The sequence below is a fragment of the Clarias gariepinus genome, chromosome 2 (assembly GCF_024256425.1).
Source record: "Clarias gariepinus isolate MV-2021 ecotype Netherlands chromosome 2, CGAR_prim_01v2, whole genome shotgun sequence".
In the NCBI taxonomy this organism is placed as follows: Eukaryota; Metazoa; Chordata; class Actinopteri; order Siluriformes; family Clariidae; genus Clarias; species Clarias gariepinus.
The window spans coordinates 38,267,062-38,280,772 of record NC_071101.1 but is presented as its reverse complement, the minus strand read 5'-3'; the positions used below and the strand labels follow the sequence as shown (position 1 = coordinate 38,280,772).

The window sequence follows — 13,711 nt, the reverse complement described above, 5'->3', positions numbered from 1 at the left end:
GTTGTGTGTGTGTGTGTGTGTGTGTGTGTAAGAGAGAGAGAAAAAGAGAAAGCATAAAGGAGGACACTCTCTTCTTTTGAGACTCAAATAGGGGGAATGGAACAGTGAATAAATCATCTGATGAAGTAAATATTAGCACGTGCATTAATATGGAATATAAGAGGGTGATGCGTGTACAGTACAGCGGCACGGTCAGGCTATAAGAGTGTATCCTCATGAGAAATCATGTTGTATGATATCATTCAAATGTGAAATATGAACTGGGAGAGAATCATTTGGGAGATGATTTTTCATCAAAAAAAAATTTAAACACTTTTTTTTTCATTTTTCACTGACCTAGATGTTCTGTCTATATGATGTGCTCCATCCATCCATCTAGGAACCTCTGTAGTCCATCTAGGGACCATTGGAGGTTACCATTGTGTTTATTCCCATATTTACACCTGTGGTAGGACAACATTCACACACTAGGTGCAATTTGGAAACATCGGCTAGACTAACCTGCATGTCTTTGAACTGTGGGAGGAAACCAGAGTACCTGAAGGAGAACATGCAAACTCCATGCACACGGACCCCAAGGTGGGAATCGAACCCTCGACCCTGAAGGTGCGAGGCCACAGTGCTAACCACTAAGCCATTTGATGTTCTGTATATTATTAACCCTTTAAACTCTCCTTAGGGAGTACTGGAAGTGTGAGGTAGGTGTGTGCGTGCATGTGTGTGTGTGCGTATTGATAACTCTCAAGTCAGAAACAGTATTTTCAAAGTCTATTTATTTTTTATTCAAAATGAGGTATTTCAAAGTGCTATGAGTTGCAGCACTAAAATGTACGCTTAGAAAACGAAAGAGAGAGAGAGAGAGATTAAGAGAGAAAGAGAAAGAGAGAGAGAAAGAGAGAGAAAACATTCCCATTGACCCAGTTCTATGAACCCGATAGGTACAAATATATATAAAAAAAAAAAAATCAAGGGAGGGAGAAGGGAACAAGGTAAATGTAGATAGAGAAATTTCTGTACAAAAAGGAAAAAAGGAAAAAAGAATGAACGTAAAGAGCAAAGAGATAAAACAGGATAGTGATATCTACTCAACTCATTTTCATACGAAAATATAAGTATCGATTTTTAGTATGTATCAGAAGCACACTAAAGCGTAGGTGTACAAATTAGTAAGTATCGTGTGATGAACAAAGAACGGTAATATGAAACTGAAAAATAAAACAACAACGTTATATTACAAAGTTCCTCATAAATCGAGGGTCATACAGTACTTAATAACGGTATATAAACTTCCAGTCTAGTAATTTTCTTAGAAAAACCCAAAGACGGTTCTGTGTACAAAAAACATAAACGAAAAAAAAAATAATAATAAAAACAAGGCAGATTGATAGTATTTTGCTTTACTGACATCAAGGTGCTCAGAGGTATATCTGGAGTTAAAAGCACCAGAAAGACAGAGGTGTGTGTGTGTGTATGTAAGTGTGTGGGACAGACGGAGTCGAGTCCTAGTGAACTGACCCTAATCATGTCCCGCCTTTTTTTCTTTCTTTTTTTCCACGTTAAATATTATTTGCTTTTTCGTGTCGTTTGCAAAGTGAAGGCAAAGTGGGCGTGTGTTGTATTGCGTGCTCCTCGTCGACTTCCACGTTCCTGAATAGAAGTTCAACAAAAGTCTAAGAGAGGAAAGGGTTGGAAACCCATTCATACAAAAAAAAATAAAAAAAATAAGAAGAAATTAGGATGGAATAAGGGACCATCCTTGTACGTTCTCTTTTCCTCGATGTGACTGGAATGACAAAAGTAAACCCGAAACATTCTAGACGTCCAAAAAATGTGCAAAGAAAGTGGCAGCAGTGAGTGTCCATAAGTTCGTTTTTTTCGGGGTGGGGGGCAGGCTGATCAGGCAATTAGCCTCCAGCCATGAGTGCTAAAGGTTAGCATGGAGCAGGCTAGCGAGTCCTGGCTTGCTCCAGGCGGCGGAGGAGCTGTTGCCGTCTCGCCTGGAGCTTGTCCTTTTCCTGACGGAGCCGAAGCTCCTGGGCCTCGAGTGTACCCACGTACTCTGCAGCTTTCTTCAGGATCAGAACCTTGGCTGCCTTGTCATTTTTAGCTAGCTCAGGCAGCTGATCGCGCAGCGTCAGGAAGCTGGAGCGCAGGTCGTTGCGTCGTTGCCGCTCCAAGATGTTGTGGTTGCGCCGTCGCTCGTTGTCCTCCGAGTCTGAGCCCGAGCCGCTTTTCCTGACCCTCTGAGCCGCGTTCAGCGAGATCGGCAAACAAGTGTTGGTTTTAGCGCTACGCTGGGAGTTTGTGCTGGAGCTACCGCTGCTATCGGATCTCTGTTTTTTGCTCGGGGGAGCGGAGGGAAGGTCCGAGTCGTCTGAGTACGGCGAAGGCGCTGCGTAGTTGTGCTGCTGCTGGTGGATGGAGGCGGCCGCCGTCCTTTTTAAGATGAGCTCCTGGGGCGCCCGGCTCGCGCCCGGATTTAGCCGAATTGTCGATGATGAGGCCTGAGAGCTGAAGTTCTTGCTAGCGCTGGATCGTCGCTTCTCGACTGTTACCACATCGATCTCCTCTTCTTCTTCTTCTTCGTCCTCATCCTCCTCCTCTTCTTCCTCTTCCTCGTCATCCTCGTCTTCATCATCCACATCATCGTTATCGTCTGAAAGTACAGATAGGATACGTGTTAACATGTTTCACAAGTTTCCACTGTGTGTATTACAGATAAAAATGACGAAGCATTTGATGTTGATTAAGTATTTGTGTAAGAAGCTGTTTGTTAATTTTTCTGTGTGTTGGAGAGAGAGAAAGAGAGAGATAGAAGATAAATGATTTACACAAACAGGTAACATGTCGGGTCTTTGATGCTACTTGTATCTTTTTTATTACACCCTTTCAAAACTTGAACTTTGATAAGGCGTTGTGTGTGTGTGGGTGTTGAGCTTTGTTCAGCAGTCATTCTGCTGTGAGAGTGTAACGGCCAGTCCAGGTGCAGAGACAGAACGCAGAGAAGACGCAACAGCCTCCGGGTCGCATTTATGAGATAATGGAGGTGATTATCAGCTAAGCCGCTCATGAAGTGTGTTTGCCATTAACTGAAATCTCATGGCCTCACACTTCAAACGTGCTCCGCAGGAACCCGTCTGTGTGTGGCGGGACCAGGCGGATTTATGGAAAAGTAAAAGAAGATCTCTTTCTTTCCTTCGTTTTTTTCTTCTTCACTTCTGCCAGAGGCTATGTTTTATTTTGGACTGGGCGGGGAGAGAGAGAGAAGTCTACATAGTGAGAGTGCAGGGGTGTTGTAATCACGAGCGGCGATTATTCGCGGGCTTTGGCCAGGCCCTAAGACACGTGACTTGGAGTGCTTCCAGACGGACAGCTGAAGGAAGATCGCGCTCGTTCAAAGCTGTAAAGAAAGACGGCTGGTGTTTTTCCCCCATTATTATCATTCTGAAGCCTTCGGCAAGTCTCCCTGCCTGCCAAGTCGAACCCACAGTGGTATGCTCACTTTCTCTCTCCCTCCCTCTCTCTTTACACACCACCTTTATGCAGACCACACGCCGGAACGCAGTGCCAGGTCCCACACTCATACTCACGTGAGACGGCCAAAACAGATTTGCATACGAAACAACGGCTTCGTCTGGACAGGAAGTGCCTTATTGTATCAGGGGAATGTATATTTTCTTACGTTTTCAGCAAAACACAGCCTCGCACGCTCATACAGAAGCCCCAAACATGAAGGTTCAGATTATTATATCGTAGCAGAAATAAAGGGGAGGCGGCTTTTCTAACAGATTTCTACACAAAGCCTTTTCCAGAGAGGTTGAACTCTCCCTTGTTTCGTCACATAAGGAACGAGTTGAGAATCCATTAAGACACTAGATTGGACATTGCTTCGTACATACGTCTGATTTCACACCACTGCTTTGGTACACAAATCTACCCCAAAGCTCTGGCTGGGACATCATCCCTCCACACAAAAGGAGCTGGTGTGTTTGTTTTCAAGCCCGTTGCAGACAGATCCTCTCTTACTGCCACCTAGTGGACATGTGCACAGACGGACCGCTCTGACATAACGCGCCCACCGTCAGCACGAGCAGCAGGACCCAGTGACCCCAGCAGTAATCCGATTGAGCAGCTGTCATGTGAGCTCTCCAAATTAACCCAATAACACTTGCTCACAACAGATACACGGTTTACAGTTTGCATTGTGGACAAATCACGATTTTACACTTTAATGATCACTCTTGTGAGTGGAAGGGTTTTTTTTGTTTTTTTTTTTTTTAGACAATGCACTGGTGGGAGTGACTGTCCAGTGCGTATAAACCAAGTGTGTGTGCATGGGTTATCAGTGTGTCCTTAATACCAGTTGATGATGATGATGATGTTTGCTTACCGGAGTCGCTCGGGGTGTCGTCCGCGCGCCTGTCCACAGATGCGCTCCTGGTCAGGTTTGCGCTCTGCGCTCCGTTCCTTTTGTTCACCGGGAAAGGGAAAACCACAGCGGGGTCCACGCACTCAGTCGCAGCCCGGTTCGCCTCGGGCGCCTTCACGGCGCTGCTTTTAAGTCCAGGCGCTCCAGAAGAGGCGGCGGCGGCGGCGCCGGCGGATCCCGAAGAAACGCTCCGGCCGAGCTTCTCGTTGACGACGCGCTCGAGCTTCTCGCGCGCCGAGAATCCGCTCCACATGCAGTCCTGCAGGATCACCGGGTCGTCGAGCGCGCACGCGCCGAACAGGTCGCTCTCCGGCGCGCGCCACGCTTCGTCCTCCGCGTCCTGCGGCGGGAGAAGCAGCAGCTCTGACGCCCAGTCCAGCGGATCTCCGAGTCCGAACACACCCGCGGACGCGCACTCGAGCCCCGCGTCACCGCTGGCCAGCGCCGCACGGCTCGGGGACCGCGGCGGCGTGGGCAGCAGCTCGAATTTTTTCCAGATGTCTTCACCGGGACCGCACAAGTAAAAATCATCCTCGTCCGGGTAGAAACACGGCTGGAAGGAGTCAAACTCCAGGTCGGAGTTTTTCACCATGGCTGGCATTGTGTTCTTTATAACAACAAACTGTAACAGCGAGAGAGAGACAGACAGACAGAGACAAGGGAGAGACAAGAGAGAGTTGATTAGAGAGATGTACAATACATGACGCATGAGTTCATGCACAAAGAAGAGTATCGAATAGTTACAATAATCAGAATAGCAAAGGATCTAATAATCTGCCTTCTTCACCTGACTGTCAGGTAAAACCTCTTTACAGCCCATGAGCTTCACACACACACACACATGCACTGTAAGTCAATCAATCCACATGCTCTCCAAAAAAAGAATAAACAAAAGAATTAACCCCAAGTATTTCCTACCTCTGCTGCTGCCGGTCTCTGTGTGTATGTTTTTTTTAATATATGTGTGTGTGTGTCTTGTCCTGTTTCGTGTCTTATTATTTTTTTTTCGAAGGCAGACGCGGTGTTGAAGCGTCTGTCTCGCGCGCGCCTCCTTACTGCGCCCGTGCTGAGCCGCGAGCCGCGCTGCCGAGTTGCATTCTCTCCAACCGCCACGAGCGCGCACTTTTCTTAGACGCGCTGACCCCGCCCACCAAAAAGGGGCGTCGCTAGTTGTATTTTTTGAAACCAATCCAGCGCAAGCCGTTTGATTTATTGCCACTGCGGACTGCCTGTGAAGTGCGTGTTGTTGTTGTTGTTGTGTTTTTGTGTGTGTGTGAAACACTTGCCTATTCACAACAGCACGGAGCTGTTTCATTTCAGCCTCCTGCGCCAAAAACAAAGGTGCATGTGTGCGTGACGCGATTCACACCAATGAACTACAGGTTTTTATGTAGATGGGAATATATATGACTCGAGGCACCTCTTATTGTTAGGGCTCGGGAGTGAGGTCATCACTAGAGTCGGGTTCACGGTGCCTCCACGTGGACAAGAAGTGCATTTCACCTACCAGGCTGCAGTGGAACCCCCAACTCACAACTCCCAAAGATACCTCTGCATCTGCATCTCTGTCCAGATAGGTGTATAGCAAATACAATTCAATAAAATGTAATTTAGTGCATATAGTGCTTTTAAGAATGCTTATTGTTGCAAAACAGCTTTACAGATTTAGAAAAATTAAAATAATGGAAATGAGTAGGGAATGAGTGAGAAACCAAGTATGAATCAAAATAATCAGATTGTCCCTGCAAGCAAAGGGCGACGATATTAAGGGAAAACTTCCTGACATGGCACTAGGTGGAAATCTTGAGAGGAACCAGGCTTAACAGGAATTCCATCCTCATCTGGGTGATTATCAGATAGCAAGAACTGTTTTGCAACGTTAAATTATTAGAAATTTTAGATTGTAACAAAGCCATGGTATTCTTGGAGGTTTTTGATCTGATATGTTTTAAAGAGCAACACCTTGATTTGTATATATTTTTTTAAATGTTACAAAAACCTAATTGGTTATTAATATTATTACACTACATGGACAAAAGTTTTTGGCCAAATCTGCAACAACATTGTAAACAAACACATATACTTCAATATGGAGTTGGTCAGCAAGATTTTGGAGTGTTTCTGTGCGAATTTGTGACCATTCATTCTGTAGAGCATTTATGAGGTCTGGCGCTGAGGTTAGACGAGAAGGGCTGGCTCTCAACCTCCGTTCAAGTTCATCCCAAAGGTGCTCGATGGGGTTGAGGTCAGGACAAGTTCTCCCACACTGAACTCATCAAACCCTTCACTGGGGATAAGGGGCCTGATTGAAACACCTGAATTCAATAATTAACAGGTTTGGTCAAACACTTTTATATAGCACTCTTAACAAAGGTCATCGTCGAATAAAATACAGAATAAAATAAATTAAAGAAATGAGTGAGAAAATGTGTATAAATTAAAATGATCAGACTGTCCCTGATGAGCAAGCTGAGAGTGATGCTGGGAAGAAAAAACTCTGACAGATATAATTGACTGATATGTGATTAGGAAGAAACCTTGAGAGGTTTGATTGATAACAAATAGCAGGAATTGATCTGTAGTCATACTGAGTGTAGGAAAATAAACAGGAGGGTATAACAGGAGAGGTGTTTATGTTAGTATGGAGTCCATTTTTGTTATTTTAGATTTTTAGATTTTTAGGCGGGAACTATTGAGCGACTGCAGTCATAAGTCATCAGAGAACAGCTGTCTGCATCAGCCGTGTCCAAGACCATCCTCATGGTCAAATGGAACCACCACCAGTCAAAAAACAAATCCCGAGCAGACCTCAGCATGTGACAAGATCTCGAATCAGAAGCAGGGCACCAGGATGAGTCAGCCAGGTCCGGAAGGGTAGAGGGGGTCTGGATCACTGGCAACTCTGGAGCAGCAAGTAGGCAAGAGAGAGAAAGGAAGAGAGAAGGTCTCATGACATTACCATGAGCCGAGGAATGAGGATTTTTTATTTTTTTTTTACAATCAATCATATCAGTAAAAATTTTTTCTTCCCAGCATCACTCTCAGCATGCTCATCACGGTTTTATTTCTAAACAAGCCTCTTTATCCTATCATTTTAGTGCCTGTGACTGGGAGGATAAATAATCCCAGCGAAATTTGCTGCATCCTGGATGAAGTCCAAATGAGTAGCCAAATACTTTGCCATATGCTCATAGATGAATTACATAATCTCCTGACCTTTTATTTGACCTTTTATTTCACCCCTGTGCAGTAGGTTATGAGAGACTGGGATGTGCCATTTAATAAAGTTTCTTCCAATTTCTAGTTCTGCAAACTGGGAGATATGGGAATAAAGGTGGGGGATGGGGTGGGGGGATGGGATTGGGGATCGGATCAGTCCCTGAAGAGTCCAGTCTCCATGACCCTAGTTATGACAGAACTTCCTGTGTGAATGTGAGGGGGAGTGGGAAACCAAGCTGCTTGGTCCGGGAGTGTGTCCGGTTCTGTGTGTGTGTGTGCGTGTGTGTGTGTGTGTGTGTGTGTGTGTGTGTGTGTGTGTGCGTGTCTATTTCCCCCTCTATTCTTCTCTGGCGTTGGGCAGTGGCTCTAACTCTGACAGACAGATGCCTAAATACAAGAAACCAATTAAATCAAAGTAAAGCTGTGGTGTTGTTAATCCAAAACTGTATGCTAATTAGCCGACAGAATGTAGGTTATGATAATGGTTTCTTTTATTTAACTGTATCTTTTTTTTTTAAGGTTGAATGCTTAAAATAACTTCCCATTTAATCTAACACTTATGTTGGGGATGCATCTTTACGAGTGAATGTTACAGCAAAAAAAAAAAAAAAAAGGAAGAAGAAGCTATTCTTTGCTACTTTGGTGTCTTGGTTGGGTGTGCGCAGCTGATTATGATTTAGTTATGTTTGGTTACTAGCAGCCTATCAATCCAAACTCGAGTCATTGCAAAGCAATACATAAGCACAGCACCTTTAACAATGAAATGAGTGCAAGAGTGTGTCCTGCGTTTCTCATACTAGTGGGTGGAGATATGTCATGGATGCTTAGGCAATTGGGCCAGTTTGTATAAAACAATCATATTTAGAGAAAAGACAAAAGCAAATCCAGAAGCCTCAGTGACAGCACGCTGCGAGACAATGGAGGCGTGCAGGCGAGCACATCAATAATACACACAATCGGAAGTCAGTCCAGGCCGCATGCTCTGGTATGCAGTGTGTGGCACTGTGCCACTCTAAAAAGCAGCATGGGTTGAATAATTTACACTCAAAGGGAAATTATTAAGTGTGTATTTACTGTCTCTATATATGCCTACTGTTTATATTTATACTTCTAACATAAAAATGATTTCAGAAATATTGGAGCAAATGATTCATGTAAAACACAATCATTATATAATTATAATAATAATAATAGTAATAATTTAATTCATAAACAAACGAACAAGCAAATAAAAAGACTATGAGGTATAATTACCCTTTTTTCATCAAGGACAGCTAGTTTGTCCAAGATCCTTAACAACTTTTGTTTGAAATTTCTTGTGAATGAAGGCATAAAATCATTTGACATTTACAGAAGAGGTTAAGCCCAGTGCAGTGGGGAGACTCTTACCTGCAGTAAAACATTTGAATGGTGTTAACGTTTTAAACATGTTTCAAACATACATGCGTGAATGACTATCCTGGCTGTGGTGGATTGGAGTCCCAGGCAGTTGAGCCGGGGAAATACCAGATTCTTAATTGAAGATGAATGAATAAATGAATGAAAGGATCTGTGGAACATTTGAATGTTAATAAATAATTTTGTAATTCATACTCAAAAATACACAGAGGTTCATTTTCTAAAAATCCAAGTTTGGCTGTAGTTTCACACCACAGTGTTGCGAAATCCACATGAAAGCACAAATAAAACATAAAACAAATTAACCTGCACTTTACCTTTAAAAAAGTAAAAATAAATCCTGACAGATAAGTGTTTCTGTTTATGCGTGCAGGCGCTGTGTGTGTGTGTCTGAAGCCAAAAGGGGTGGGGGTGTAAAGGCGAAGGAGAGAGAAAGTGCTTTGCGCGCGTAAAGGGGCACAGTGTCAAATTATGTGTGCGCACACATAACGACAGGCTGAAACAGAGAGAGAGAAAATAGATTTTTAACCTCTAATGAGACTTTCTTTTGCTTTACACGCGCAGGCACACGTGTGCTATAGGAAACAGTACTTGCGCGCTGTACACATACGCCTACAAACACAAAATAAAATATGTCTTTCGCACACACGTGGTCACAGTCTTATAGTAAATAGTACACGCGTGCATGGATGTCAATTATACCAGTGAGAGACGCGCACTAAGACCCAGCAGAGGAGACGATTACCCACAATTCCGCAGCACAAGAGAGAGAAAAAAACATTGACCCAGTTGTGATCACGTGATGCTCGATGTGAAACCAAGAAGCACATGTGTGATACATGATGCTTGTAAACTAAGACTTGCTCGTTTTTTAAGTCAAAATTTATTAAAAAATCTTTTCGTCTCTCGCAAACCGCATTATTTGCAATCCGAGGTTTTACTGTATTGTGTTGTGAACACGGACTCACTCATGTCAAGAGTTCTGTTGTGGTAGTCCACATTTCTTCCCAGCTACATTGAAAGCTATGCTATCAGTTAACTAGCTAAGAATTTAACACGCTTGGCATTCTAGCTTACAAACATGCCTCATTTATATTGATTTAACAAACCTATGACTTAAAGAGAATCTAGCTAGTTAAAGCTAAACTGCTAGATCATGTTCTTACTGTGGTGCTACAGTGGATATGCTTTGCTAGTTAACTTTGTTCAGCTAATAAAAGGGTTTATGGCATCTGTTTTAAACAGCATTCGGCTTTCAGTGGCAAGATGCCTTTGATGTTGTAACCACAAAACATTATGTCATGAACTGTCCCATATTGTACAATTCGAAAGACTTTCTTTTCTCATATGAATAATCTAAGAGATATCTGCGTCTGGTCAAAGCACAAGAGACCACTCTGTTACTGCTAATACTATTCCCTTTCCCTTTAGAACTAATCCATAGTAATATTACAGTTAATCTATTCCTTAGTTCGATTATAAACTAGTAGCATTTAAGAAGGTTAGGCTACTTTTTGCAACCAGGTTGTGCATGTTCCTTCTTGTTTACAAGCACCAAGTTTATAAAAAGAAATGAAGTCAGGAGAACAGAATTCACTGAATGACTCAGCAGTTATTTCCTCACTGACATCGGCATGAACAGTCATCAGTCGGGTAAAAAAATGACAATCTGGGTATCGTTCATTCATGTATTTTAACATAATACAAAGAATTCAAAAAAACAAAAATGCTTAATGACATAATAGCAGGGTTAATCAGCTGCACGGGGCTTTTAGGAGATTGGGTTTTAGATTTGTAACGTTATAGCATAACAGTAAGAGGGATTAAACAGTGAGAGTAAGTATTACCTCATGTACTGAAACTCATGATGTCTGTGGATACATAATTAATATAAGAAAACCCCAAGAATTTGATGAACAAATATAAATAATTAATTTATACCAAAAGTTTTAATGTCCTTTAGCAAGTACTTCTTGTAAGTCACTCTGGATAAGAGCGTCTGCCAAATGCCTAAATGTAAATGTAAGTTTCACCTTGACTTGACTTAACTAAATGAATAGTTTTTTCAGCTCTGACCAAATTTTTAAACCCAATCCCAAATTTTAACTAAAAGCTTAAAGTTATCCTGCTTTATCCATTTCACAACCCGCTCTCATGTGCTTTTTGGGGTCTCTGTCCTGTTGGAACACATAATTATGTCCAAGTTTCAATCCTCTAAGCTGATGATGTGAGGGTTCTGCTGAAGATGTCTGACGTTCCTCTCCTTCTTCATGATTCCACTTAACAGCTGCTACAGTGTTCTTGGGATTGAATGCTCATCTTTACTCCTCCAAACCTACCTTTGGTCAAAACATTCCTCCAGAAGGCTTTTTCTTCGCAAACTTTAGTCAAGCTTAAAGATGTGAATTTTGGAGCAGAGGCTTCCTTCGTGGACAGCAGCCTTTCAGTCCACGGTGATGTAAACCTGGCTTGACTATAGACATTGTTACTGGCGCTCCAGCTGATTCTAGTGCATGGCAGGCCTGGGCCTTGGTGGCTCCTGAAAGGAAAGGAAACTTGTTCATATGGTTGTTCCTATATGAACAAGTTTTCTTTCAGCTCAGCTGAGAATGACGGTTTGCAACATGGCTCTCTCTACCTCTCGTTAAGTTGTAGTTATGAACAATAGATTGGACTGATCTTGGAATCTGCAGTTGTTTAGAAATGGTTGTGTAACCTGAATAATCGTAACATCATTTTTGTCAGTCCAATTAGTGCTTTCAAATAAATCCTTTTTTTCTGTTTACACAGAGAATCTACTAACAGGATGTTAAGCTTCAATGGGTTTAAACAATTCAATTTCAGCATCACTTAATTATTGTATATATAAGAATGACACTTTGGGATTTTCTTCTATTAAAGTCTAGTGTACCTGTCATTGACAGGTAAAGAGTTTTAAGAAAAATGTAAAAATTAAAGGTAATAAGAAGCTGATCAGCTTTAATGTAATCAGTGATATTTTTATTTCAAGACCAAAAAAAAAAAAACATTTCAAATAAATCATTAAATTGATGTTCATGTTCATGATGAATTTCTGACTGTGACTGTCTTATAAACCTCTATAAAATTGGGCAGTTTGGTTGTTCTGTCATAAGCAGATTAAGTTATATATGTAGAGGATGATAGCAATTTTTGCAGTCTAACCCACACTAATAAGCACACCCACTTACACCTCAACACACACACCTTTTTCACCATCAGGCTTTTTGCCGAACATCTTATAGTTCATCCTTTAATCATCACCACAGTCATTCAGGCCAGATTCCACAGTGGCACTTCTTCCTAACAAACACACCCTCACACCAGCTTCTTTTTTGTTCAGTTAGTCACCTTTGACCCCTGTCCAACCCCCGAAGCAGCACCCAAATCCCCTGTACTTTCTCTTTATACATTCCTCAAACCTCTTTGTGATCTAGACAACGGAATGATTTTGCTCTTTTTTTTTTTTTACCAAACTCTTCAGCAAGAAAGCGCTTTAGTTAAATACAGGGTTACCGATAGGAACTTTAGGTTCTTTGACAGGTCCTCAGACAATTTTTGTTCTTTAATGTCCCCTTGGGCATTTTGTCTACTTGGGACTCTTTGCATCTTTAGGTGTCTGCATGTGCACATATCCGAAGTTTCATACAAATGTCTAATAAGTCCTATGAAGTTAACAAGATTTCCAAAAAGAAATGAAAAAGTAAAAGGCATTCAGGCCATGTGACTGAAAACATACAGGACATCTACAACTAACCATGATAGGCAATATTATCTCAATGTGTTTTTTTCCCCCTGCTATCTAGTTTATTAAAATGTTTTATAATGAGTTACCGGCTTGCCATATCGGATACTGTTGTTTGTGTTGAACAAATTGTTACAGGTCGTGAAATCCTCTGGACTTCCCCAGAAAATATTTTCATATAACTGTCGGTCCGAGGCCAATTTCGCAGTTCTGTATATATAACAGAAAACTATTTCATGCCAAAGCAGAAGTGTGTGTGTGTGTGTGTGTGTGTGTGTGTGTGTGTGTGTGTGTGTAGTTCTTATTATCACATATGGTTTATGTTTGCGTTTAAGTTCCCCTCAGGTTAAAACTGACAGAGATAAAAGATAAAAGATTTTAAAGTTTGCTGTCTTTCCTTTTCATAGGGGAAATTCCACACATTTAATTAATACAGTAAGAACTTCCTGAGCACTGATTCCACACTCAGAACAATGATTCAGGGTTCTGTGTAGAACACTTGAGTTCCTCCACTCCAACCTTAACACACCATGGCTTCATGGAGCTGGCTCTGTGCAGAAGGGCGTCGTCATGAAAGAGAAACTATAATGCTACAGCATACAAAGATATCCTAGATAACTGTGTGTCCAGTTTTGGGGCTACAAATGGGTTCTACAGGGAAAGCGTGTGTAAGTAATTGTCAGGGGTACACATACTTTTGACCCTCCTGCCTTCCTAAATGTATTGATGATTGTATTTCTGTATAGTTGTTTTCTTTAATTATCTTTATTTGTAAATTTCTCTTCAATAATTTATTTATCTTTCTTTATTTTCCTTTTTTCTTTCTGCATTTTTCTGTCTTTTGTCTTTCTTTCTTTCTTTCTTTCTTTCTTTTTTTCTTTCTTTGATTCTTTCTTTCTTCA

General features: G+C 41.8%; 1 protein-coding gene across 1 annotated transcript; it reads right to left on the bottom strand.

Annotated features, from left to right (window-relative positions):
• Positions 1-756: 756 nt before the first annotated feature.
• mycn (MYCN proto-oncogene, bHLH transcription factor) lies at positions 757-5,501 on the bottom strand. The gene is made up of 3 exons (XM_053514983.1): positions 5,348-5,501; positions 4,391-5,051; positions 757-2,656 (listed from the first exon to the last, which is right to left on the bottom strand). The coding sequence occupies exons 2-3, from the start codon at positions 5,028-5,030 to the stop codon at positions 1,947-1,949; spliced, it is 1,350 nt and encodes a 449-aa protein (XP_053370958.1). The 5' UTR covers positions 5,031-5,051; positions 5,348-5,501; the 3' UTR covers positions 757-1,946.
• Between the last annotated feature and the right edge of the window lie 8,210 nt (positions 5,502-13,711).

Bases quoted from the DNA above. Each gene is read 5' to 3' on its own strand.
- mycn (XM_053514983.1), bottom strand. From the start codon at position 5,030: ATGCCAGCCATGGTGAAAAACTCCGACCTGGAGTTTGACTCCTTCCAG. The intron at 2,657-4,390 runs GTAAGCAAACAT...CTGTACTTTCAG, and splicing joins CGACACCCCGAGCGACTCCG to ACGATAACGATGATGTGGAT.